This window comes from Triturus cristatus, chromosome 12 (assembly GCF_964204655.1).
Source record: "Triturus cristatus chromosome 12, aTriCri1.1, whole genome shotgun sequence".
In the NCBI taxonomy this organism is placed as follows: domain Eukaryota; kingdom Metazoa; phylum Chordata; class Amphibia; order Caudata; family Salamandridae; genus Triturus; species Triturus cristatus.
The window spans coordinates 535,810,836-535,834,553 of NC_140595.1; the positions used below are offsets into that span (position 1 = coordinate 535,810,836).

At 44.6% G+C, this 23,718-nt stretch overlaps 1 protein-coding gene across 4 annotated transcripts in view; it reads left to right on the forward strand.

Annotated features, from left to right (window-relative positions):
- FBXL8 (F-box and leucine rich repeat protein 8) overlaps window positions 1-22,396 on the forward strand; it is a 149,311-nt gene extending 126,915 nt beyond the window's left edge. For all 4 annotated transcript variants that reach the window (XM_085638640.1, XM_085638641.1, XM_085638638.1 and 1 more), the window contains exon 3: window positions 16,143-22,396. In XM_085638640.1, the coding sequence (XP_085494766.1) occupies window positions 16,143-17,118 (976 nt within the window). In that variant the 3' untranslated portion in view covers window positions 17,119-22,396. The remainder of the gene's footprint in view (window positions 1-16,142) is intronic.
- The last annotated feature ends 1,322 nt before the right edge of the window (window positions 22,397-23,718 follow it).

Consider the following 23,718-nt stretch of genomic DNA (forward strand, 5'->3'; position numbering starts at 1 on the left):
TGTCTATACACCCCATCTGGACTCAACAGGTCCGGTCTCCCTTGCTAGAGCCGCTCGCACGAAGCAGCTGTTGAACTGGGCAGAATCTCAAGGCCTGTGTGATGTCTGGAGGATTTGGCACCCACAGGCTTGCCAATACACCCACACTTCGGCGGCGCACCACTCTCATGCCCGGATCGACCTCATCTTCGTCCCGTCTTGGGACAGGAGGTTTGTGAGACCCTCGACTTGCCCATTACGCTGCCAGAAATTGAGGAGGCGATTAGACGCCTGGCACCCGGGAAGACCCCGGGACCAGATGGTTTCCCACAGGAATACTATGCTCACTACCGTGAGACCCTGGCCCCGAGGCTTCGGGACCTTTTTGCAGAAGTGGTGGAGAAGGGCTCATTCCCGCAGGAAACGGACACGGCCACTATAGTTGTGCTTCCCAAGACGCAACCCCCATCTCAGTCTTGCTCGCACTACCGGCCGATATCCCTCATTAATACTGAGCTCAAGATATACGCCACGGTCCTTGCGCAGCGGTTGCGCCCGTTCCTTATCTCATTGGTCCATCCGGACCAATGTGGATTTATGCCAAACCGGGGGACCAGACACTGCCTGCGGCGCTTGCATCTCGCCCTGGCACACCGGGAACGCCTTTCCCCCTACCTGGCCCTTCTGCTGGTTGACTTCGAAAAAGCCTTCGACTCAGTGGGGTGGGACTACCTGGGTGACATCTTGGAGCAAATGGGCTTTGGTCCCCGGTTCCGTGCCATGGTCTGTGTCCTGTACTCGAGCCCGCGAGCCCGTGTGTTGGTCAATGGGGCTCTATCCCGCCCGTTTCCCATAGGTCGCGGGGACGCGACAGGGCTTCCCGCTCTCGCCCCTCCTTTTCGCCCTGGCCATGGAGCCCCTGGCCGTGGTGATCCGTTCGGATCCCATTCTCCGTGGGTGGGACTGGCCGGGTATGACCCCTGACAAAATTGCTCTATACGCGGACGACGTCCTTCTATATCTTTCTGATCCGGCGGTTTCGGGGCCCCGGGTCCGCCGGATTCTTTGCCGGTTTGGTCAGGCATCGGGTCTTTATCTGAACCCTAAGAAATCCGTACTGGTCCCGCTGCACCCGTCGAGGGAGTGTTTCGACTGGCAGTCAGATATTCCCCTCCGGAGGCTCTCCTTTAAATATCTGGGGATCTGGGTCACCCTTTTTCCGAAACTCTGTTGGGCCCTCAATGTGGCCCCTGTGGTCAATAAGAACAGATCAGATATGGTTAGGAGGCAGTCGCTCCCATTGAACCCATTGGGGAGGATCGCCCTCTATAAGATGATGATCCTTCCCAAGTTCCTATACATGCTACAAAACACTCCGTGCCCCTTCCCCCGCCTGTGGTTCCGGGAAATGGATAAGATGGCGACTAAATTTTTTTGGGGTGGTGGCAGACCCCGCTTGGCACTGGACCGCTGCCGGGTCCCCTCATACGATGGAGGCCTGAGCAAGACTAACCTTTACTTGTACTATTTGGCCACCCAGCTGCTGGTGATTCATGACTGGTTCTCGAACGGGTGAGATGATCCGGCCTATAGACTCGAAGTGCAACTCACCGGGTTCTCATCTATTCAGAATATGCTCTATGAGGCGATGGTCTCCCGGTCGCTTCCGGATGTCGTGCGGGCCCCTTTTCTGGCGTGGCACGCCACCTTGCGCCATACCCGTTGGTCGGGAACAGTGACCTTGGTCACACCACTTTGGCACGGGACTCGGCTGCGGGCGGTGGCCGGGCTTGAGGGATTTCGAGCGGGGGCTCTTCTAGGGATCTCCTGCTTAGGTGATGTCTGGCGGGGGAGCCACATGTGTTCCTTCCAGGAGCTTCAGACCCGATTCTCTTTACAGTCTTCGCAATTCTATAAATACCTCCAGCTGCGCCATGCGATCCAATCCCATGTCCCTCTAGATTCCAGACTAACCGCCCATAGTCCGCCCGAGGCTCAGGTGATGCTGGGATGTCTTGGGAGGGGGGGAATATCCCGTATTTATAAATCTCTGATCAACAATACCCCGGTATATTGGAGCGGATTGCGGCAGCGGTGGGAGACCTGGGTGGGTCCCTTGGACGAAGCAGACTGGAGGGACGCCCTTATGGCACCCAGAACGCTTACCACTTCAGCTAGACTGCGGCTCATCCAACTTTACTATCTCCACGCCGCATATCTGACCCCGGACCGCTTATATCGTGCGGGCCTCCGTCAGGACGCTTCCTGCGCTCGATGTGGGGCAGATCCGGCGGACTTCTTCCACATGGTATGGTCTTGTTCCCGCCTGGAGAGCTATTGGGACGAGATTGAAACGGAATTAGCTGAGGTCCTGGGATGGGAGGTTCTCCATGACACTAGAATGGCTCTGCTGGGCATAACGGATGGGCTAGACGGGTCCCGTAACGAAAAGTACTTTCTAACTACTGCCCTAGTGGTGGCCAAAAGGGATATCGCGGCCGCATGGAAACAACCCGACCCACCTAGAGGTGCTACCTGGAGAAGAGGGGTGGACTGGTGTGCCGCTCAGGAGCGGACGTTGTACGCTGCCCGGGGCTGCCCCAAAAAATTCCGCAAAGTATGGGGAAAATGGCTTGGGGGACTGTTTTAAGGGGAGGGGAGTTCAGGGGACGGGGGCGGAGGGCTGGGGAAGAGGGGAGGGTCTTGCAATTGAGTGTCAAAGCTTCCATGACAGTTTTTATTGATGCCAAGTTAAGCAGACTGTTGTATGTCATCCTTGATTTTGCTTTCTATAAAGAAATAAAAATTTGCTTATCAAAAAAAAATGTTGATTTAAAAAAATCAGAGTGTGGCCTAAGATGTGAAGCTTGCAAGCCCGGTATTTTTTTCTGTATAACTCTGAGCATCTGTACAGAGCCTACCCATCTTACTTCAGCTAATTGCTGTAGCATTCCACATGCTGAATGGGGACGGGCGCCTCCCCAGTCATGTGAGGAACCAGTGCGACATGAGTTTGGTAATACTAGCACACACAGGACTTGTTTTATATATTTACTTGTTGCTGAAGTCTTCTTCAATTCTTTCCATTAACTCTCCTCTTTGTCTTTTCTTTGTGTCTACTCACGGGTGCTGATAAAGTGAAAATGGGATCAGAATGCAAGGAGCCAAAAATCTCAATTTTTGGAGGACTTGCCCACAGTTAGAGGCTGCTCAAAAGCGTTGCTGCACAATATTGAGTAACTGTACAGCATGGCTAAACCCTTTGACAAACTCAATAGGTCCCCAAGGCAAGACCTGTTGGCTATTGACTTTGCCAATGCTTGTTATAGGTTGGGATCAGAAAGTAGCCACTGGGTGCACCAGATTTATCATATCATGGCGAGTACATGATTCCGTATGATGACTTCTATATTTCTCTTTGCCATTGGCTACTGTATCCGCAGCTACTGGGACCTCATTCTTTTTTTAAATTAATTTTTCACTGTAAAAAGTGAATATTACATCGATCATTAAAATGTATAAAGATTCTATGACTTATTCCACATAACCGTTAGCTCGTCACAGGTGACACTGATTTGTAAATCATTTATCATCCCTTATTCTAAAGCTAGTTGTGTAAAGGACACCAAATATCTCCGGGGTGTGGCTTTGGGGGCATAAGCAATGCATAGATATCTGCAGAATTATTAGAATAGGACAGATATTTTATCTATTTGCTGACCTTTGGAGCAGTCCTTTTACCCATTGTAAGGCCTCCCTCCTCTTCACTAGTAGTGGCTAAATGTCTTCGGGTGATGAGTGGAGGTAGGAGTGTGCCTGCTGTTTGATATATTGGAGAAGATGGCTTTCCAGTATGTTGCAGTTCTGGGGAATAACCAAGCCAAATGTATAAAGTCAGCATCTGGGTGACTACAGAGCTTTCATGTTTTGTCAATTGCCAGTCTAAATGAGTTAAGTTTTGTAGGTGTGGAGGTATTCTGTGTGCTCTTTAAAGAAACGACTTGTTTGCTCACAGCAGTAGCACAACTGTTTTTCTGTTAGAGGAGCCCCCAAATTGGGGTCTCCTTGCTTCTGGAAAAGTGTGTCTTGGCAGCTTTGTTTCCAATTTCTATTCTTTAAATGCTTGAACTAAGAATACGTAAGATTACATGATGTGAGTGCGCCAACAGCTCTTCCTTCAATGTAGAACATGGGATAATTTGCAAGAGAAAATAATGTGCCCACAGAGGCCTGTGCCTCTGCTGTTGAACAAGGCCTGAATTCCCCACAGACCAGGGCTCGATAAATCATAAAAATGTTACTAGACTTGCAGGTCTAGTAACTTGAATAATCTACTCAACCTAAATGAATGTACTTGACCTGTGAACTGGTCTCCAATTGTGTGATCCTAGGCAAATATTTTGTCTTATGGAGAAGCCTTTTTCTTCATTATCAAAAAAGAGAGGAACTTCAAATATGCACGTTCGCTCTTTGTGCTTTACAAAAAACTCTTTATTTACTAGACTAAACGTTTGCCCCATGTATACTAAGACTCGAGCCCACATATTGTCATCTAGGCAGGAATATTTCCCAGTTCATGTTTAAAATCTCACTTTTAATAAATATATCACTAAAGCACAATGTGGTAGTACACTTTCATTTACAGATGGCATATTTTCCATTGAAATGGCCACAAAACTTTCCCACAAAAATGTAGTTTAACTGATAAAACAATGTTTGTAAATTAGGTTTCGGCAAATATATTTAAATTTTTCAGGTCACAAAGTAAAGTGTTCTGACTTGGTTTGATGCTTTAAGAATCTTTTTTTTTCCATCACAAAATTACAAAAATGTTTCTTCATGACTTTTGAAATACATTTGAAATGTTCGTTAACAGTTCACGTATTAGCTGTTTCAGTGTTGTATTAGGAAAAAAAGTGATTGCCACACAGTTTACTTTACAAAATCCTCTAACTTCAGTCACAAAAAGAAAAGTAAATGTAGGAAGACAAACTGACCTGACCTCTGACCTTGAAAGCTGAGCAAATGTGACAAGATAGCAAGATTTAAAGGCATCTTTATTGCTCATTCATTCCTTGAGCAAGCAGAACACCTGTTGTCAGCTCGCCAGAATGGCCAAGTAGGCTCTAAAAACAGCTAGTCCTGATTAAATCTGTCTCGACATTGCAAGTGGATTTTTCTAGCCCTGCAAACCCAGGAGCAATCTCTGTAAGCTGGCGCAAATAACTGCTCTCATTCTCATAGAAGCCCCATCCCACTGCAGGCGGGTCTTGTTGCCCTCTCGTCCCTCGGTTTGGGTACCTTAAATGTTTGCTTGTCTTCTCCACAACAGTCAGTTGTAGCTGGACCCACCAATGTCAACAGTCCACCAGATGCAAGAGCACCTCAAGAAAGCATTGTTTCAGAACATTCAACTCTGTCTACACTGCCCTATTGCTGCTGGGCCAAGACACCAAGGAGGCAAGCAGTAGCTTTCAATGATTCTGCCTCTGGTCCTTTATTAATAATGGGACTGGGCAGGTGGATACTTCTATTCAGGTAATGGAGGATGAAGGATGATCTTGTTGGATTGCATTTACGGTTCACAGAGCTCAGCTAAAATGCCTATATCTTGGCCATTGGTACTAGTGCTCCTTGTGATATCCTTCTTGGTTGCTGTGCTGGATAATACCATTCTGGATGTGAGCACATGATTTGGCAGTGAGCCAGCTACCATCTTTGTAATTCACCTGGTGATGGGGTGTTTTAAACGTAGAGAAGAAATGGAATAGTGGTTGCTACAGACCTGGCTTGGGGACAATGGGGAAACCGGATTCTGAGACAAAAACGGAGTCGGCCTCCTACTGTTTTTGTGGCTGTTGCTCTTCCTGCACCTATGGAAGTCATCTGCGATGTAACCATGAAGAAGGATAGCTGTTGGAGATAACTTCTGGATAAGTAGGACTGGGCCATGGAAAGCATGCCTTCTCATGGTAGTCGAGAAGGGATCAAATGGAATAAATGGCAATGGAAATCTTCAGCGACTATTGAAACGCAGATTATTTTGCAGATAGAGAAACACACCACCAGAGTTATCACATATCTGGCAAAATCAGGATCACATTGACTTTTCTAAGAAGATTCCATTATCTCCCTGCTTTGGCCTGCATTCAGTTCACAATCTTCTCTTTAACTTAAGAACTGTGTTCCCTTGAGCTGTTGCATTCTGTAGGCCCAAACTCACCCATCCCCTCTCCAGCCTCCTTCAATCTATTCTGCTTTCAAATGTCCCCAACTGTATCTCAGCCGTTGAACTCCTTGCTTTCAGTCGATCATAATCTTCTACCTAACCTCAGTGCTCGAAAAAACCCTGAAATGAGGTGCCTGTATAATGCTAATGGTAGATGTTTAAAAACCGTTTTTTGGGGGTATGTCTGGAAGCACTATGAATCCTGTGCTTAAACCTCATATAAATTAATAAACAACAACAATATAGACTTTCTTATTGTGATAGCACAGTAATTATATTTAAACGCCTGATTCTTTCATTGCCAACCAGTATGAATGATCTTGAGTCATTCTCAAGACTACTAATGTGTGAATGAATCCATTATGTACAATTGAATGGACTTTGGATAAATACCTTCCCATTTACATGGAAGCTATCAATTGTAAATAAGATTTAGACTTTAGAACCTCAATACCATAGTCTGAACCATATGTAGATGAGTACTCACCAGTGATACACGTACTGCTATTGCCCCATTCAACACCATTTTAGAAATACATTCTTCTAAACCCTAGGGTACAGTCTTTCTTCCATGCTTCTTAACTCTTTCCTCTTCCTCCACTTAAATCTCCTCCAGCTTGACCTGTTATTTTAACAGCCCATTTGGACACAGGTTCCCTATTCTCTGTAGGGAGTTTGTGCTGTGCGTTTTATATGCTTTGCTCTATACTTTTGATACTGACTTTGGCGCTTCTCCTTCACCTCTTCCGCCTGCGAGGTTGTTGCCCGTTATTCTGATTTTTCCTTCTCTATACCACTCTTATGGCTCTAGCAGGGATGAGATGTTATGGGCCAGCTGGTATGTCTTGCGATCAGAATCAAATGTTGATCCTCTCTTCCACTCCCACCCAGTTGTGCTTGTGTGAGGTTTCATGTTCCTTGCAAGTATATGGAGGGTGGTTAGCAGGCAGCTTGATTGTGTCATGGCGTAGATCATGTAGGTCTCACAAATACTGAATTATGAATATCCCAGGGGTCAGGCTTGATCGGGAAACGTTTGCCCGAGCAATACCCTTGCATGCCGGTTGTTGGCATTGGTCACTCCTTGTGGATTTGTCCACGCCAGAAGTGGCATCTGCGTCACCTATATAGGCGTCACCTCAGCACGCTGAAGTCAATTCTTGTCTGTCTGCGCCAGCTACCGTTGATTTGTGAAGAGATCTATTCTCTATCACTTTTTAACAGGCTGTTTTTGACATTTTGTCGACGATTTTTGGTCTGTATGTTTTCCCTTGATGTCAAAGAAGACTACTGGATTCAAACCGTGCAGCGCCTACCACAGTGCCATGATGGTTATGGATCCGTACTTAATTTGTCTCTGGTGCCTGGAGCACGACCATGAATCGAAGTCGTGCTCTGACTGCTGGGCCATGGGTCCGAAGGTGGTACAAAAACTACTTTGGGCCCGGCACTCATCTCCACGTCGCTCAACCTTGAGGTCTCGTTCCTGGTCCCATTCGAGAGGAAGGTCCGGGCACCGCTCTGGGAGTCATAAGGCCTCATCCCCACCCTCAAAGTCGTTCAGTCGGTCAGGTAAGAGGCATAAGAAACACAAGAAGTCTAAGCATGCTTGCTCTTCTACCCGTCCGTTGTCTGACACGACGGAATAGCATCGACACTCTAGGCCTAGTTCTGAAGAACCTCTACCTGACTTGGCTCCGCTCCTCTCTGCATTTTCAGGAGCCGGAGTGACACCCGCTAAACTTAAAGAATTCTGTCAAGCCATGTGCCTCATATTTGAGCAACCTGACCCTCCCGGCGCGCCTTCGGGCCCCAGAGGCTCAGGATGGGCTCCATATGGTTCTGTGGTTCAGACGGCCAGAAGTCTAATCAGTCCGCTCACTCTCCCCTCCCCCCCACCCTACCCCCCCAGCTTCTAAACCTTCCTAGTCTGGCCCTTCAGGATCATAGGCAACCGGCTGGTGGCAGGATCAGCCATCACCTCCACAACTGGCACACTATTGCATCTGACAAGTGGATTCTTCAGATAATCCAGAAGGGCTACTCCCTACTTTTCGTGACTACCCCTCTCTCCATGCTTCTGACTTACACCAGCTGATGGTGTACCACCTGATTTTGCTTCAGGAGGAAGTCAGGGCTCTCTTGGCCAAGGGAGCCATAGCCAGGGTTCCGGCACCAGAAGTAGGCTGTGGTTGCTATTCCCACTACTTCCTGGTCTCAAAAAAGGACAAGGGCCTTCATCCTATCGTAGATATACGAGCCCTCAACTACTTCCTCAAAATGGAAAAGTTCAAGATGCTCACTCTGGCTTACGTCTTATCTGCCTTAGACCCCGGAGAATGGATGGTAGCGTTGAACTTGCAGGACGCCTATTTTCACATTCCAGTCCTGCCTGCTCATCGGCGTTACCTGCGGTTCATGGTAGGCCACGAGTACTTTCAGTTCAAAGTGCTTCCCTTTGGCCTTTAACCATGGTGATGGCGGTGGTCGCCTCTCATCTGTGCAGATCAGGGGTGCAAGTCTTCCCCCTAGCTCGACAACTGGCTGTTGAAGGCAGGCTCGTCCCAGGCTCTCGTTTCCCACCTCTAGACGGCGGCGACCCTCCTGCTTTCCCTGGGGTACACTATCAACGTGCCGAAGTCACACCTGACTCTCTGTCAGATGCTCCCTTTCATCTCAGCTGTCCTGGACCCAGTGTAGTTTTGGGCCTACCCTCATGAGCGGCGAGTCCATGATATTCAGGCTATGATACCGATGTTTCTGACCCTTTCGTGGATTTTAGTGAGACTGGCTCTGAGGCTGCTGGTCCTCATGGCCTCCTGCATCCTGCCAGTGATGCATGCCAGATGGCATATGCGGGCTCTGCAGTGGGACCAGAAGTTCCAGTGGGCGCAGCATCAGGAGAATCTCTCCGACAAGGTCCAGATCTCGGACAAAACTGCACAGGATCTGCAGTGATGGCTGACCAACTGCGTTTGGGTCAGAGGCGGACCCCTCTCCCTTCCCCTACCAGATCACACAGTAGTGACAGATGCGTCACGCTGGGGATGGGGCGGTCATCTGGGGGAGGTGGAGATCAGAGGTCTCTGGTCTCCAGCGGAATCCGAACTCCACATCAACTTACCGGACCTCCAAGCGATTTGCTTGGCATTGAAAGCTTTTCTTCCTTCAATCAAGGGAAAGCTGGTTCAGGTGTTCACAGACAACACCACTGCCATGTGGTACTGCAACAAACCAGGCGGGATGGGGTTGTGGACCCTGCATCTCTGGACATGGCTAGAACAGAAGGGCATATCCCTGGTGGTTAAACACCTGGCAGGTTCCGTCAGCACCAGGGCAGACAAACTCCGCCATCGATGCCTAGCGGATCATGAATGGCGTCTCCATCCAGAGGAGGCGGAAGGTCTCTTTCAGAAGTGGGGAGAGCCTTCGTTAGATTTGTTCCCCTCCGCTGAGAACGCGCAATGTCGGCAGTTTTGCACGCTGGAGTTTCCAAGGTGGCACTCGCTCAGCGCCACTTTTCATCTCTAGTGGAGCTCAGGCCTCCTGTATGTCTTTCTGCCAATACCACTCCTGTCCAGATACCTTGAGAAGATCAGGAGCGACGAGACCCAAGTCGTTCTTGTGGCTTCGGACTACACACGAAGAGTCTGGTATCCCGAGCTTCTCCAATTGAGCATCGATCCTTCGATCAGGCTGCCCCTTAGGGAGGATCTTTGTTGAAGCAACAGAGGAGGGTCCTCCACCCGAATCTGTCAACTCTACGCCTTCTTGCTTGAAGATTGAGTGCATTCGACCTTCCTCCAGAAGTCTGCAATCTTATTATGGTGGTCAGGCAGCCCTCCACCAAGACCGTGTACGCCTGCCGGTGGAACAAATTTGTAACCTATTGTTCAGAAAGATCTATCAATCCTCTTTCAGCTTCCCTCTCTCAGGTCTTAATCTTTAGTCCGACCCTTTACTAGCAGGGCTCCGCTCTGGACACACTCAAATGGTACCTTTCTGTCCTGTATGCCTTTCTGAGGCTGCCAGACCACCCTCTTTATTTAAATCCCCTATTGTTAATTGATTTCTCTTGGGGCTTGTACATATGTTTCCACCTGCCCCTTTCATCATGCCTCAGTGGAACCTTAATTTGGTTTGCACCTTCTGGATGTGTGCTTCCCCCATGACTGTGGGGCCTCCGTCACAGAGACCTTTTGTGAATCAGGCCCTCATGTACCCACATTCTAGGCACTGTGCTGCACCCTAAACCTATCACTCTGAAAACAGCATTTTGCTTTTATTTTTTATTTCCTCTGTAAAAACATACATTAGCAGAAGATCTTTCACTCCGTCGGTTTCTGGAGACATTGTCCACTGGAGACCTTGTTGCAGCTTATACCTAATTTGTTTTTAAATATACATGACTACGAGATGTAGAGTCACACAAACACATCCTTCCTTACTGAGAAACACTGTAATATGATAGTTCCTTCACTCTCGCCATAGCTACGAGTGGACTGGTATCAGATGTGGTCATATAAAATCTGACATGAGTAGGTTGGTTTTACTTGGGCACTAATCATTGCCAGTCACAAGTCTGACTGCATATTTTGGTGGTCACTGCAAAAAAATACACGTCCCAGTATTTACTGATCATTTTTTGCATGGTAATTTGAGGGGCTACAGTGTTTGCCACAAAACTGAGAAATGGGAGCGAGGGGTGCTGCACAGAAAAATGACCACTTACTGTGTGATAAAGGCTGCTTTATTGAACAGGTGCACATAACAAAACATTCCTGGCCAACCGCCTTTAAAAACTAAAATGTCACCTTACATCAAGTGAAATAACCACTAGCCACAACCCCACCCCTACAGCCCCCCCAACATACCCACCCCGCAGCTAAATAATTTAAATGTAGTACATTACAACTTTTCCAACTTTCTATTCCCCCTATGACTGTGAGTATGAACCTGTAAGTAACAAATTTCCTAAACTGATCCTTGAACTACCTGCCTACCCTCCCCTTGCATGTGGTTCACCAACTGGCAAAACCAACCAAACTTCTTCCAACTCCTGGCAAGCTTTCCAGGCCCCTGCCACCCAGAAAAGGGCGGTGGGAACCTGCCCCCTTTTCTGCCCCTGTCAGTGTGGTTGCTAACTTGAACCTCTAAACCCTAATATGCAGCGTCCTAGAAAACACTTCTCTAAGCGCCAGCAAATACAGGTCCATGACTACCCTGGACAGATGGACTCCATCTCCTTTAAAAAACGCTATGGCCTTGAATCTTATGTCCAAGTAGCAAATCCACTGAAAAACCGATCTCCCTAAAAAAGTGTGACATCTCCGTCTTCAGTTTCCTCCATGCCCTATCTATCACAGCAGGCTTACGTGCCCCTCTCCATGTCCTGCATGGCACAAACTGTGTCCACAAAATAACCAGCTCAATTCTCCTTAATCAGCAAGAAGTCAATTTTCATGTTCCCCATGAACACCACCCCTTTTTCTATAACCAAATCATTCTTACCTGGGTGAAGAATAAACTAGTCCAGACACCTCCCATCCTCCATCATGCAATTCAATGCCTGCAATAAATCTCTCCAAGACATGCCCTCTTTCCCCTTCCAAGCAATAGAAAACAAACAATTGTTGAAGCCTAAATTGGTTCCCAAACCCCTGTGTTGAGCCTCAATAGCTGTCCACTTGATCAAAGAGTGGACCATCACCCCGATGCCCACCACCTCAGCCGGTGGTCCTGCCACCGAACCTGGAAAGAAGCAAACAAGCAGTAAGATATTCACAAAGGTGAACCCCCAACATATATCTGATCCCCTATAGCCCATACATAGCGCCTGTAGCACTCAGGTGACCAGCGGCCCAGCTGCATGATATCCTCCCATGCCTAGCCGCTGTTTCCTGCATCAAGCGCTGCTCCAATGCGAAAAGAATGTGTGCAATAATTGGCAGCGTGAACTCCCAGCTGAACGATGGGCTTCCGCAGCAACACTAGTAGCTGGAACGCTATTGCTTTGCCCCAGCCGCATGGCAAAAACCAAAACCAGAGTCCGTTGCACAACCATCCAGCGATCGCCGCACACCACGAGACAGGGTCCTGGCGAACCTACTGCTTACATTATGACACACTTCCCTTGCACTCTTAGGTTGATTTTGGAGCAGCTAAGCCATATCTCCAATCTACCAGCTCTCCTGGACAGGTCCTCCCACCAAACTCCACCCGTAACCCTAGTTAATTTTCCTGTACTTGTAACCCACGGCCTCCCAGAATCCCCTGGCCAGTCTCGATGCTGCCTTACAGCAGTGTTGTGATTGGTCTGAGCACCATGGTTCGGCGCCAGAGAAAGACTCAGAGGCTGGGCATGTTCTCCACCCAGGCTGTACAATACAGCCTGTGGAGAGCATTCAAAGTGTGCATGACAGTTTGGCAGGCTCGAGGCGGCAGGCTAAACCGTCCTGCGCACTTAAGGTGCAGCCACCACTCCTCCCTGTGACACAGGGATCCCTGCCCCGCCCTAACAACCTGGCTTCAACTGCAAGCACAATACAAAAAATAAATGATAACAACAGAAAGTTATTATCATTTATTTTTTGTATTGAGCTTGCAGTTAAAACAGTGGGCGATGCTGCGCCACCTCAGCGGCGGAGCTACCTCCATCTGCATCCTTGGCTATCCCATGGAATCTCCCCCACTGTGAATGAGACAAAGCATCTGCAATTTCATTGTCCACACCAGGCACGTTCTGCGCCCTGACAGAAATATCATAGCGCAAGCAGCGCAATACAATCACCCGCAGCAGCTTCAGTACCTTTGTGTCCCTGGCGAACTGTCGGTTCACTACCTCCACCACTGACATATTGTCAACTCAAAAGAGAACCTTCCTGTGTGCTAGCTCTTCACCCCACAGTGCCACTGCTACCACTAAAGTAAGCCATTCCAAGAAGGGTATGTTCCTGCCCCCGTTGCTCCATTACTCAGGCCCGGGCTCCGCACACCATCTGCCCTGCCAATACAGTCAGAAACCTAGATCCCCGACTGCATCTGAGAAAACTGGACATCCTATTCAAAGTCCTCCCGCCTCACCAAAGGAATGCCATTGAAGGACTGCAAGAAAAAGCACCACAATCTAAGGTGTCTCTTGACCCCTGCTGTAAGCCTGACATGGGGATGAGGCAGAGAAAAGACAAATAGCGCCCGCCCCAGCCTCCTGCAGAAAGTCCTCACTGCCCTTACCACCTTCTTGCGAAGTTAAGGCGACCCATCAGGACCTGAATCTCCCTCACCTTCACCTTTTCCCTAGCTAACATGCCCATCAATAGCTATAGCATCTTTTCTTTTTTCTCCTGCGGCAACCTGGCCTCTTCGTGTATGGCTACCGGTGCTCGCCACTTACGCAGCGCCGCAGCCACCCTGGCTGTAGCCTGCCATGTTGAATGGGCCACGGACACCGCAACCTCACCTCCGACCACGAGGTCAAGCCTCCCGCCTTCCTGAAGAATCTGCAACAATTCAGCCACTCATGTGTCACTCGACATGTCTCCACTTATGTAATGAAATCGTACCAAATATATGTACAATACCGCCTAAACTGAGCCTAGAAGCGCCAATTCCTCCCTGCCACCAACCACCTGGTCACCCGAACCTAAAATTGTGGCAGGGAGCACAAAATGATCCCTTAAATATACTTTGGGCTATGAATGTAGCCCGTTACGAAATGGCAGTTCTAGGACTGCATCTTCCCTCCCCAATCTGCCCAGGGGAGAACTTCCTGGTGGTCAGCTTCCCCTCAAACCCCCCTTCTGGTATGTGTACCAACAGGAGTTTCTGCCCATAATGGAATTTAACTGGCCACCAATAACAAGGGCCACTGTCCAGTAACTATAGGCACTAAACAGGTGATAGACAAAGAGAGAACATGTAGTCTTCAAATGTATCTTGCCATAGACAGAAGAAACACTATTCATATAATTAACATTGGGTATAACAAGTTCTGTTTGTTTGATTACTGAATAATGTACCCACAAACAATTGTTGAAATCGGGAATCTTTTGAGTAAAGCATATCCTCAACAATTATGTTTTGATTGAAAACTGGTATTCTAGCTTCTAACAACTTATTGCAGTAAAATGGTTCTATGCAGTGGCTGCCTGTACATGGTCTGCATGACTGCTCATGCAAAAGATGCATTAGCAATGGGTATTGTTATAATAATATATCTGTGGATCTATTTTTGTCAGTGTTTTAGTATTTGTTATTTTAAATATTTCTATTGATTTTATTGAGTCATGTACTGTATGGCTGTTGCAGAGAGTTAGTTGCAGAAAAAGGTATCTTCTCAGGGTTGTGCTAACAGTGGGAATAACATTCATTACCCATAAAATGATATAACATTTAGCTGTTAACCTTAGACGTTAGTCTATGGATGGCTACCTGACTGGAATAAATTATCAGTCCCACAGATCAATATCCTCTCCAAACCACTTAGCTGAGTTGGTAGAAGTGGCTAAATGGTGGCACTGCTGCACAGTTGGAAGCAATACACCACACACTAAATCAACTTGAGTATTATTTTCGCTATTTCTTTATATATACAGAATATGCAGAAACGTCCAATTAGCATGTGCTAGCCCAAAAATATGATCCCATGTATCTTGCCTCGCTCAATAACCCTTTTCCTTTGATGGTTAGTTTTAGTTTCCTTCTTAACATGAAATTATCGACGTGCACTATTCATAACAAAGGCATATCCATAATGTACTCTGTAAATTTAGGGCCAGATGCACAAAGCATGTATGAGGTTACACACAGCCCGATTACTCGATTCGGGCCATTTGTGACTGCAAAAATGCTTTTTTTTATGTACAAACACCAAACTGCGAGCCTTTCGAATTGCAATTTTGGCTTTGCAGTTTGGTATATGGAAGGGGGGTGTTCATGGCATCCCTCCCAAACACCGAATCGTGGTTGTATGTATTAATGTTTTGCGACCAAATTCTAGTGGCAAAACATTTATATTTTACCACCTCCTTTAAGGAAATGGTAAACCATTTGCAAAGGGGAAGAGACATCTTCCTCTTTGACAATGTTGACAAAAAAATGTTTTAAGAGTAGGTAGCGATCCTATGAACGACTACCTACCTACTCTTAAAAAATGTAATTTTAACGAAAAAAGTGGTGCATTAAAAAAAAGCTTGCTTTATTAAAAAATAATCACCAAGATGGGGGTTTGCTGACCTCAGCAGGCCACTATACCTGTGATGGCTGTCTTTCCTAATGGGTCGCAAATTGTCACCTACCTCATTAATATTCATGAGGTAGAGCAATTTGAGACCCACTAGGAATCACTAATTAAAAAATAAAAATAAAAGTTTTGTATATTAAGAATAGCGAATACCAAATAGCAATTTGGACAAAATTGCTGTTTAGAAATCTTAATGTTCTTACATCTGGCACATAGTTCACATTGCACGTGCAATCAGGAAAGTATGCAAGCGAGTGTATGGTAATTATTTCATATTTTAATGTCTAAAATATATGGTGCAATCAGAACCCTCTAACGTGAGTAAAGAATATGACTTGTGTCGTCTATGCTGTTTCAGTGCAGTGTGTGACTGATGCTTAATTATGTTTTGGTATTCTGCCAAGGCCTTGCTATAAATTATTTAGTAAATTATTACATAATGACATATTGCTACAAGGAATCAGACCCATGATGCTTAAACAGAGCTGGCCCTCCATCTCAGTTTACCTCACAGTCAAGAAGCATCTTTATACGTTCTAGTGTTCATAATAATCAAAATAGAAGCAGGTTACAAACAGGTTACATTAGCACTGTAGAAATAATTCACTTATGAGCGTTAATACGTGCATTTTGGAATACATTTGATCTTAAGAAATCCATTCTGATCTAAATATTGTAATTTCTTTCTTTCAGTTGCGACTCGGATGAAGAAGAGGCAGCGTTGCAGACTGTGCATCAATTTTTGGGTTATATAAAGCATCTGAAGATTGTATTTGATCAGGCAAAGGAGGCAAATCGAAGAAATGTTATTCGGGTCTTGGATAGCTTGGCCAGAGAGAGCCAAAGGTTAGAGAATCTCTGTATAATGTGCCAGGGAGAGAATCCTATATTCTACTCTGGTCAAGATATCTTGGACAGCATAAAAAATGTCTGCAGACGAGACAATGAAATCAACCTTCAGCATATTGATTTTCGAAAGATGCCAATCACTCTGGATGATGGACTTGTGAGACTGATTGCTGCAGGCAATCCAAACCTGCGTAGCTTGTTCATCAACAACCGCACGCTGGTTTGCAATGTAACGCCAGATGCCATCAAAGCACTTTTGAATTCCTGCCCCAAATTATCTGTGTTTGGCCTTTACTATGCTAGCCTATCTGATGATGTTTTCAAGGAGTTCCTCAACCCGAATAGAGCACCCCTCACTCGTTTAGACCTTTTCTGTGAGCGCTTGGACAAATACACTCCTGTCATTTCGGGAAAACTTTGGGAAGCCCTGTGCAAAAGACACCCTACCCTTTTTGTTAACCTTGAGTTGGACCACACAATACCAGCTTGGAAGATTCCAATGATTCTGAAAAACAATATCCCCGTTTCCACTTTGGAATTGAACACATTTAGTTATCTGGTGAAGTACTTGCGATTTGCCACAAACAATTATAGTAGAACTTTAACTAAGCTGATGTTGCACACCACCCCTTCAGCTGATCTGAACTCAGCATTGGTAGATTTGTCCACAAAGTGTAAGTTTCTGGAAGAGATCCACTGTTATTGTGTTGTGCCTCAGGAGGTGGTGCAGGCTTTTATGGAGAATTGTCCCAGGCTTAAACGATATACTTTAAAGGTTGTTAAGGAACCTCACCCCTGGAAATCTACACTATTGCACTGAGCAGGAAAGCAGACTGTGCCACTTGACCAGCAAGCATCACGTGTTAATGCATTACCCTCACGCTTGAAAGAGGATCCTTTCTACCTTTACATTGGAATTTAAAACTTTTGGTGCATGGTAATACAACTGTACTAGGGTGAACAGTCCTTAAGATTAAACAGCCTGTATATCTCCTCCCAGAAAAAACACTTGAATCATCTGAAAGTACCTTTATTCTTGTAAACTTTTTGGTATGCTCTCCTACTTCCAATCAGTTTCACAGTTGTGAACTAGTACAAATGACAAGTGAACTGAGGGAAGCTATGAGCATCACATTTTCTAAAGAACTGAATACTGTACAATTCAATTCTGCTTCTGGTCTGATTCAAGGCAGCGGATCACTGACACAATATCATGGTAAACAATATGGTTGACAAAAAAATGGTGTCGAAAATATTGTTTACACTAATATTGCCCAAAAATATGCAAAAATAAAAAATTATAAATAGAGTTTAAAGTAGTACATTTTAAATATTGTAATATATAAATGTAATAATGTAAATTAAATTCCAATAATATTTATTATTATATAAACACAGGAATACTATACCTTAGCTCACTCTGCTCACCTTTATGTACTTGATTAATGTGCCTTGCTACAGGGTAATATGTTTCAAATTTTTTTGCAGGTGCATTTCAAAATACACACAACATGATCACTTTTGCAAGTATAGTGCCCACGTATTTTCTTCTTGTTCCTGCCCTGTGTTTCAATTTACGTTATATTCTCACCATTTCTACAAACATTGCACTTACTTCACAAAACCATCTTTCGGTTTTAACCAGGTTTGCTTTTTTGTCCTCACAGCACTCCTGACTAAGGTATCACGCATAGACCTGGCTCTTCTGCAAGTAATGAGGGGTCTCTTAGAAAGTTCCATGCCAATTACCGGGTCACTCCTGATAAAATGCTAATGTTTGTTGAGGGCTGCTCTGCCGGCTTGATGTTTAATATAAGTAGTGATAAACCTACTTTCATTTTTCTCTCCCTACTGTTTTTCATATTTTATAAATAAAATGTCTTACCTTCTCACTTTCGACACCTTATTTTTGGCAATCTCTAAAGTTTTTTCCTTGTAACCTCTGTTCTCAAACCTATTTATCATATCCTCTTCAACTTTTTTGAACCAATCAGGTGTAATGCATATACTTTTAGCTCTGCGAAGTTCCCTATAGGGTAAACTTTCCTTCAGATGTACAGGATGGAAGCTTTTCGCATGTAAGGTGCTGTTTCCAGCACTGGGTTTTCTAAAGAGTGTGGAAATCAGTTTGTTTTCACATACTGACAATTTCACATCCAGGAATTCAGCTTTCATTTTACTGATTTTGCTTGTAAATCTCCGGTTGAAGTTGTTATTGTTAATTTCTGAGACAAACAGCTGTCTCGACCTTACATCAACCATACAGATTACAAAGATGTCATCAATGAAATGTACCCACATAATAATGCTGTGTATCCATTTATCAAGAGGGAAACCTCTGAGCACCTGCTTCTCCCACCAGCCCATGTGTAAGTTCACATAGCTGGGGGCGAAACAGGTGGCTATCGCAGACCCCTGTTGTTGCTCGAAAATATCATGTTTGATGAAGAATATGTTGTGCTTCAAACACCATTCAGTCAAGCTCAGGATCATTTGCATATGTTTATAAAACCTTATATGTCTTGCCCTCAGAAAGTGCTCTACCACTCTCAATCCATCAGTGTGGTGTATGCTTGTATATAATATGTAAAATCTACCATCATCATGAGAATGCCCTTCTCCCACCCCACCACTGCAGAAAATCTCTGGCACAAGGAGGCCAACAAGCCTCCGGGTAGACCCATAATTGCAGCCCAAGAAGGGCTTTTTTAGAACATGACATGGTATATGGACCATTTCCTACGCCCTTTTGTTCAGAGCCTGTCATCCTACATCAGGGACACCACAGATTTTTTGCAGAGGATGTTCTTCAGATGATACTCTCAACAACGAAATTTTTAACAACGATACTACTGCATCATAATTAAGGCTCCTTATTTCCTGTTTTTACTGATTTTTACAGATAAATACAGACAGAAAACATTTATTTTCTTGTCTGTATTTATTTTTAAATGTGGATAAAAATGGAAATTGGGTTACTTTTTGAGTAATTCTAAATACTGTCTGCCATGACAGCCAGGCCAATAGCTGTGTGGATTGATAGGTAAGGGGGCTAAAAAAGAAAGGAATTTTAGTAAAGGGGATTTAACAGCAGTAAATATGCACATGGTTGATACTGAAATTGGCATATTTTCTTAAAAGTGCCTTAATTTATCTTCTGCGGGTGTTTACATCATTGAAACCTAATAGGAATTCAAGCATGAGTGCATATTTACTGGTTAAATAAATGTGGAAATATACTAATTTCAGCTTTATTTTTCCACACAATCCAAAATAAATATGGAGAAATACAGATAAAATTTGCAAAAAATAAATGTGGAGAAATACAGACAGAAATGTCCGAAAAATGAATACCATAAAACCGGGAGCCCTAATCATAATATGTTTGTATAACAGTATTTTTTTCCAATATTTCTGTCTCTCGATATTTAAAAATCATTATTTTGTCTAAGCACCGATGCAGCAAAGCTTGCAGAAGGGAAGATGTGGTATATGTTGAATTGTATGGTAAAAAAAGTTTAGCTGAAGACTTTCTTCCTAATGGAAAGAGCTATCCAAATACCACACCAAAATAATTGTATTAAAATTTGTGACAGAGATAATATTTTTACATAGACAGCTATAGAAAGAAGTGTATTTAAAAAAAAAAAAAAAACAAGTACAGTAAAGTACACCATGTCAGGGGTTTCCAATGTTGACCCTCGATGGCTGGATCCTTGCCAGATATTCGGGATGTCTACATACGATCTATGTGCATATAATGAATCAAAATGAAACTCGTTTTGCACAGTAGTCTTCATTAAAATCTGACATAGATCCGCCCCACATTAACCTTCAATCAACACCCTGCTACATATAATATTGACCCATGTTTACCTATCCTTAAATAACTCAGAATTAAAAGATAGAAAGCTAGCCCTTAGAAGTATCTATAAAACATGATGACCTAGTACCCTTATTAACCTATCGCATGCATGTTCACAAATAAAGTAATCAGTACGACCCCATACTACACATCCTGCTGAAGCCTTATTTTTCATAATTTGTAATTAGTCATAAATAGAACGTTATAGTGTGCTATACTATTACAACAAATAAGTTTCTGTCCATCAACCAAGGTGCCACTGTAAACCAAATTGACCACAAAGATGGTGGTCAACTCGTATGTGTTCTGTCTGCACATTGGTTCTTGTAAGAAGAGAGTAGTAAATGTGTTTTTCATAAGCGATGGTAGCACCCAGCACAGGTCCTCACTCAAGGGCCTGTTTGAGGCAAGTACAATGCAGACACAATTTCTTTGCTAGTCTGAAACAGGCTGTTGTGTCCAAATATGGCCTTAAAGTCTCTTTGGTTAGCCAAGATCTGCAAATGTATTTCTCTGTCAAAGTTTATTAAGCTTTGATATTAAATGGAAGTCTGCAGAATAATAGGAAGTATAGAGGAGTGCACCACTTGATCAGCCTTATAATGATCAAAGGATATGTTGCTAGATGGAGACATATACTGTAGATATCTTCAAATGTCTTACTTCTAGGTTACAGGATACTGATAACCAAGAGCTAGTATTTAGTATGGTCAGTTTCCATGCCGACAGGGACTATGGCAGCTGTCATTGGTGTAAAACTTGGAAACCGAGTGCTTCTCAGCCTGACATTACAAGGCAAACAGCCCCTATGACAATACATATCTCCCCCATTCAAAGACACAAACTAGCACACACTGACACAGCACTGAAAACATGAGACTGCATGTACAGAAAACAACTCCCAACCAGGAGAAGAAAGCAATAAAATATAACTTCAACAGTTGCATAATAGCTAAATATCCCACCACCATCTGTGATGGACGCAGTTCCTGGTGTTCACCATGACCACATAGCACCAGACATAATGGTGGGGCAATAATCTCAGACTCCAACATTAACCTGTAAAATCAGATATAAGGCACTGCAATAAAACCAGGTTCACATTCACTGTATCTGACCTGTAGGGCACTACAGTATTCCCCAGGATCTCACATGGTCTTAAACACTAGGCATAAGAGCACCACAGTAACCTCTCAGTTAACATGACACCACAACACAATTTGTAGAAGCAGTGTAGTAGCCCCAAAGCCCACCATGGCCCTAATAAATATGTAAGAACAACACAGTACCTTCTTCACCTACAACACCAGGCACCATTGCATATCTAACACATAAGGTGATAGGAGGACTGCTTCAATTTGTCTTAAAACTGGCATTCGCTCGGGTAGCATTCCATCCAACCCATTGTTCTTGTACTCACGTGCCACATCGGTTTGGACCTAGCCACATGCAAATCTTTCTTGACCCTGCTCCAATAGGAACACCCCAGCCTGAACCACCAGGCCAGGGCATCCCTGAATTTGAACACAAGTAACCCAAGTTTGGACCCAGCCATATGCAAATCAGTCTTGACACTGCTCCAATAGGCCAGGTCCTCCCTGAAACGGAACACAAGCAACCCCAAGATTGGTTTCTCCTTGATTGGTCAGTCAATCAGTCAGGTGTAGCTCAGTTCGAGTGGCACAGTGAGCATGGAGCTATGTTTGGGCATACCCTTGCCGCTTACAGTGGTACATCAAACACACAAAAGGTGATGTGAGGAATGCTTGCAATCGGTCTAACCACTGGCAATCTCTCTGGGTATCATTCCAACCTTTTGTTCTTTTGCCCAGCATGCCATCTCCTTTTGGACCTTCAGGCTGTGTGTTTGGCCATTGCATATCTAACCTATACATTTGTAATAAGCGTGTGCACTACACAAGCCACACACATACCAGTTACACATAAATCTAGCTGGAGTACTCTTAAGTGAAATACATTTTTTATAGTGTAATAGACTGCAAATAAGCGTTTAAAGAATGTAGACAGTGTCTTACACAGTCACCCACGTATGTACATTGATTCTGCAATTGAGACTAATCTGCAACGCCCATTCATACAGTAACAACAGCTTGAAATATGAAATCATGTAATGCATTCGAGCAGTGTTAGGGAACAAACACCTTGTGTTGCATAATACATACTGTACCATGGTAATAAAGGAACATCATTGGGACAGGGTGCCCACAGAAGACCCAAACTCCTCTGTAATCAGTCACATGAACTTCCAATTCTTATGTTATGTGTCTGCTGCAGTACATTTTATTGTTCCAGCTAATCAATTCCAAAAGCATGATCAAAACTGCCTCAGGATTCGCTCTTCGGCTATGCCATGCGTCTTTTGGTTCACATGGCCTCATCATAATCTGGCCTCCAATTAATTCCCAGGCCAGAAGGAGTCTTTAACTGTAATTATCTGTATAGATTAGAACAGTCCATGGATGTGACCCCTAGCTTGCCCCTTCCTACCCCTACCCCTGGCCTCTGAGGTGGCAATATCAGTCCCAAGAACACAGGGGTGTCTTGCATTATCGGAATCAGGTTCTAATCTTGTTTTCTGCTCATTTGTATTACTTTAGTAGTCTAATAATAGTTTACTACTGTAATAAAAAGTAGAACAGCAAAATCTGGACCTTCACTGACATCTTAGATAAGATAGTAAGTTTTAATGTATGTTCCGTGCATGCATGTGGGTGAGAGTGAGTTTGGGTGAGAGCGTGTATATGTGTGAGCATGTATGCTTGTATATGGGATCGTGAATGTGTGTGTGTGTCAAAATGAGTGAGTAAGCATAAGTAAGAGTGAGTGAGAGACTGCAAATGAGTGATTCAGGGTGAGAGTGAGTGCACAAGAGTAGGTGAAAATGAATGAGTGCAAGTCAGTGCTAATGATAGAATGAGTGTCAATAAGTGAATGTTAGTGATCATGTGTTATGCTTGCAGATCCACTGTTGGACCTGGCATGCTTCTTGGCTTATAGAAACACCCTTGCCAAACTGTTAGCATTGGAATACTGGAGGCAATACTTACATATGGTATGCCCTCAGCACAATGCTACTGCTTGCACTCTGTAGGTACATTTTGGCATGGAGCACCCATGAGAAAATGCCAGCACTGGCCGCTTGAAGGAAATTCTTGGCATAGTTGGCACCTGTGGCAAATTGCTTGTGATGGCATATTGGAGAACATGCTTGGCAAATGAGAAGACAATTGTGGCAAGGTCATGGGGCCATCCATGACAAAATGTGGTCCTTGACATATGAGACATAACCTTTGACATAAGGGACCTCAATAGTGCAAGAGAAGTAGTATTAGGGAAATTCTGCGACTGGCATATTATTTGTAATGTTTGGGCAAAAAGGGCCACCATGGCAAAATGCTGGTCCTAGCAATGGAAGTAATTATTGTCATAAGGGGGCGCTTGTAGAACATTTTAAAAACGTAATTAGGTGAACTCATGGAGACTGTCAGATTTTAGTTGCTTGGCACGCCATGAAGTGACTTGAGTATTTAGTGA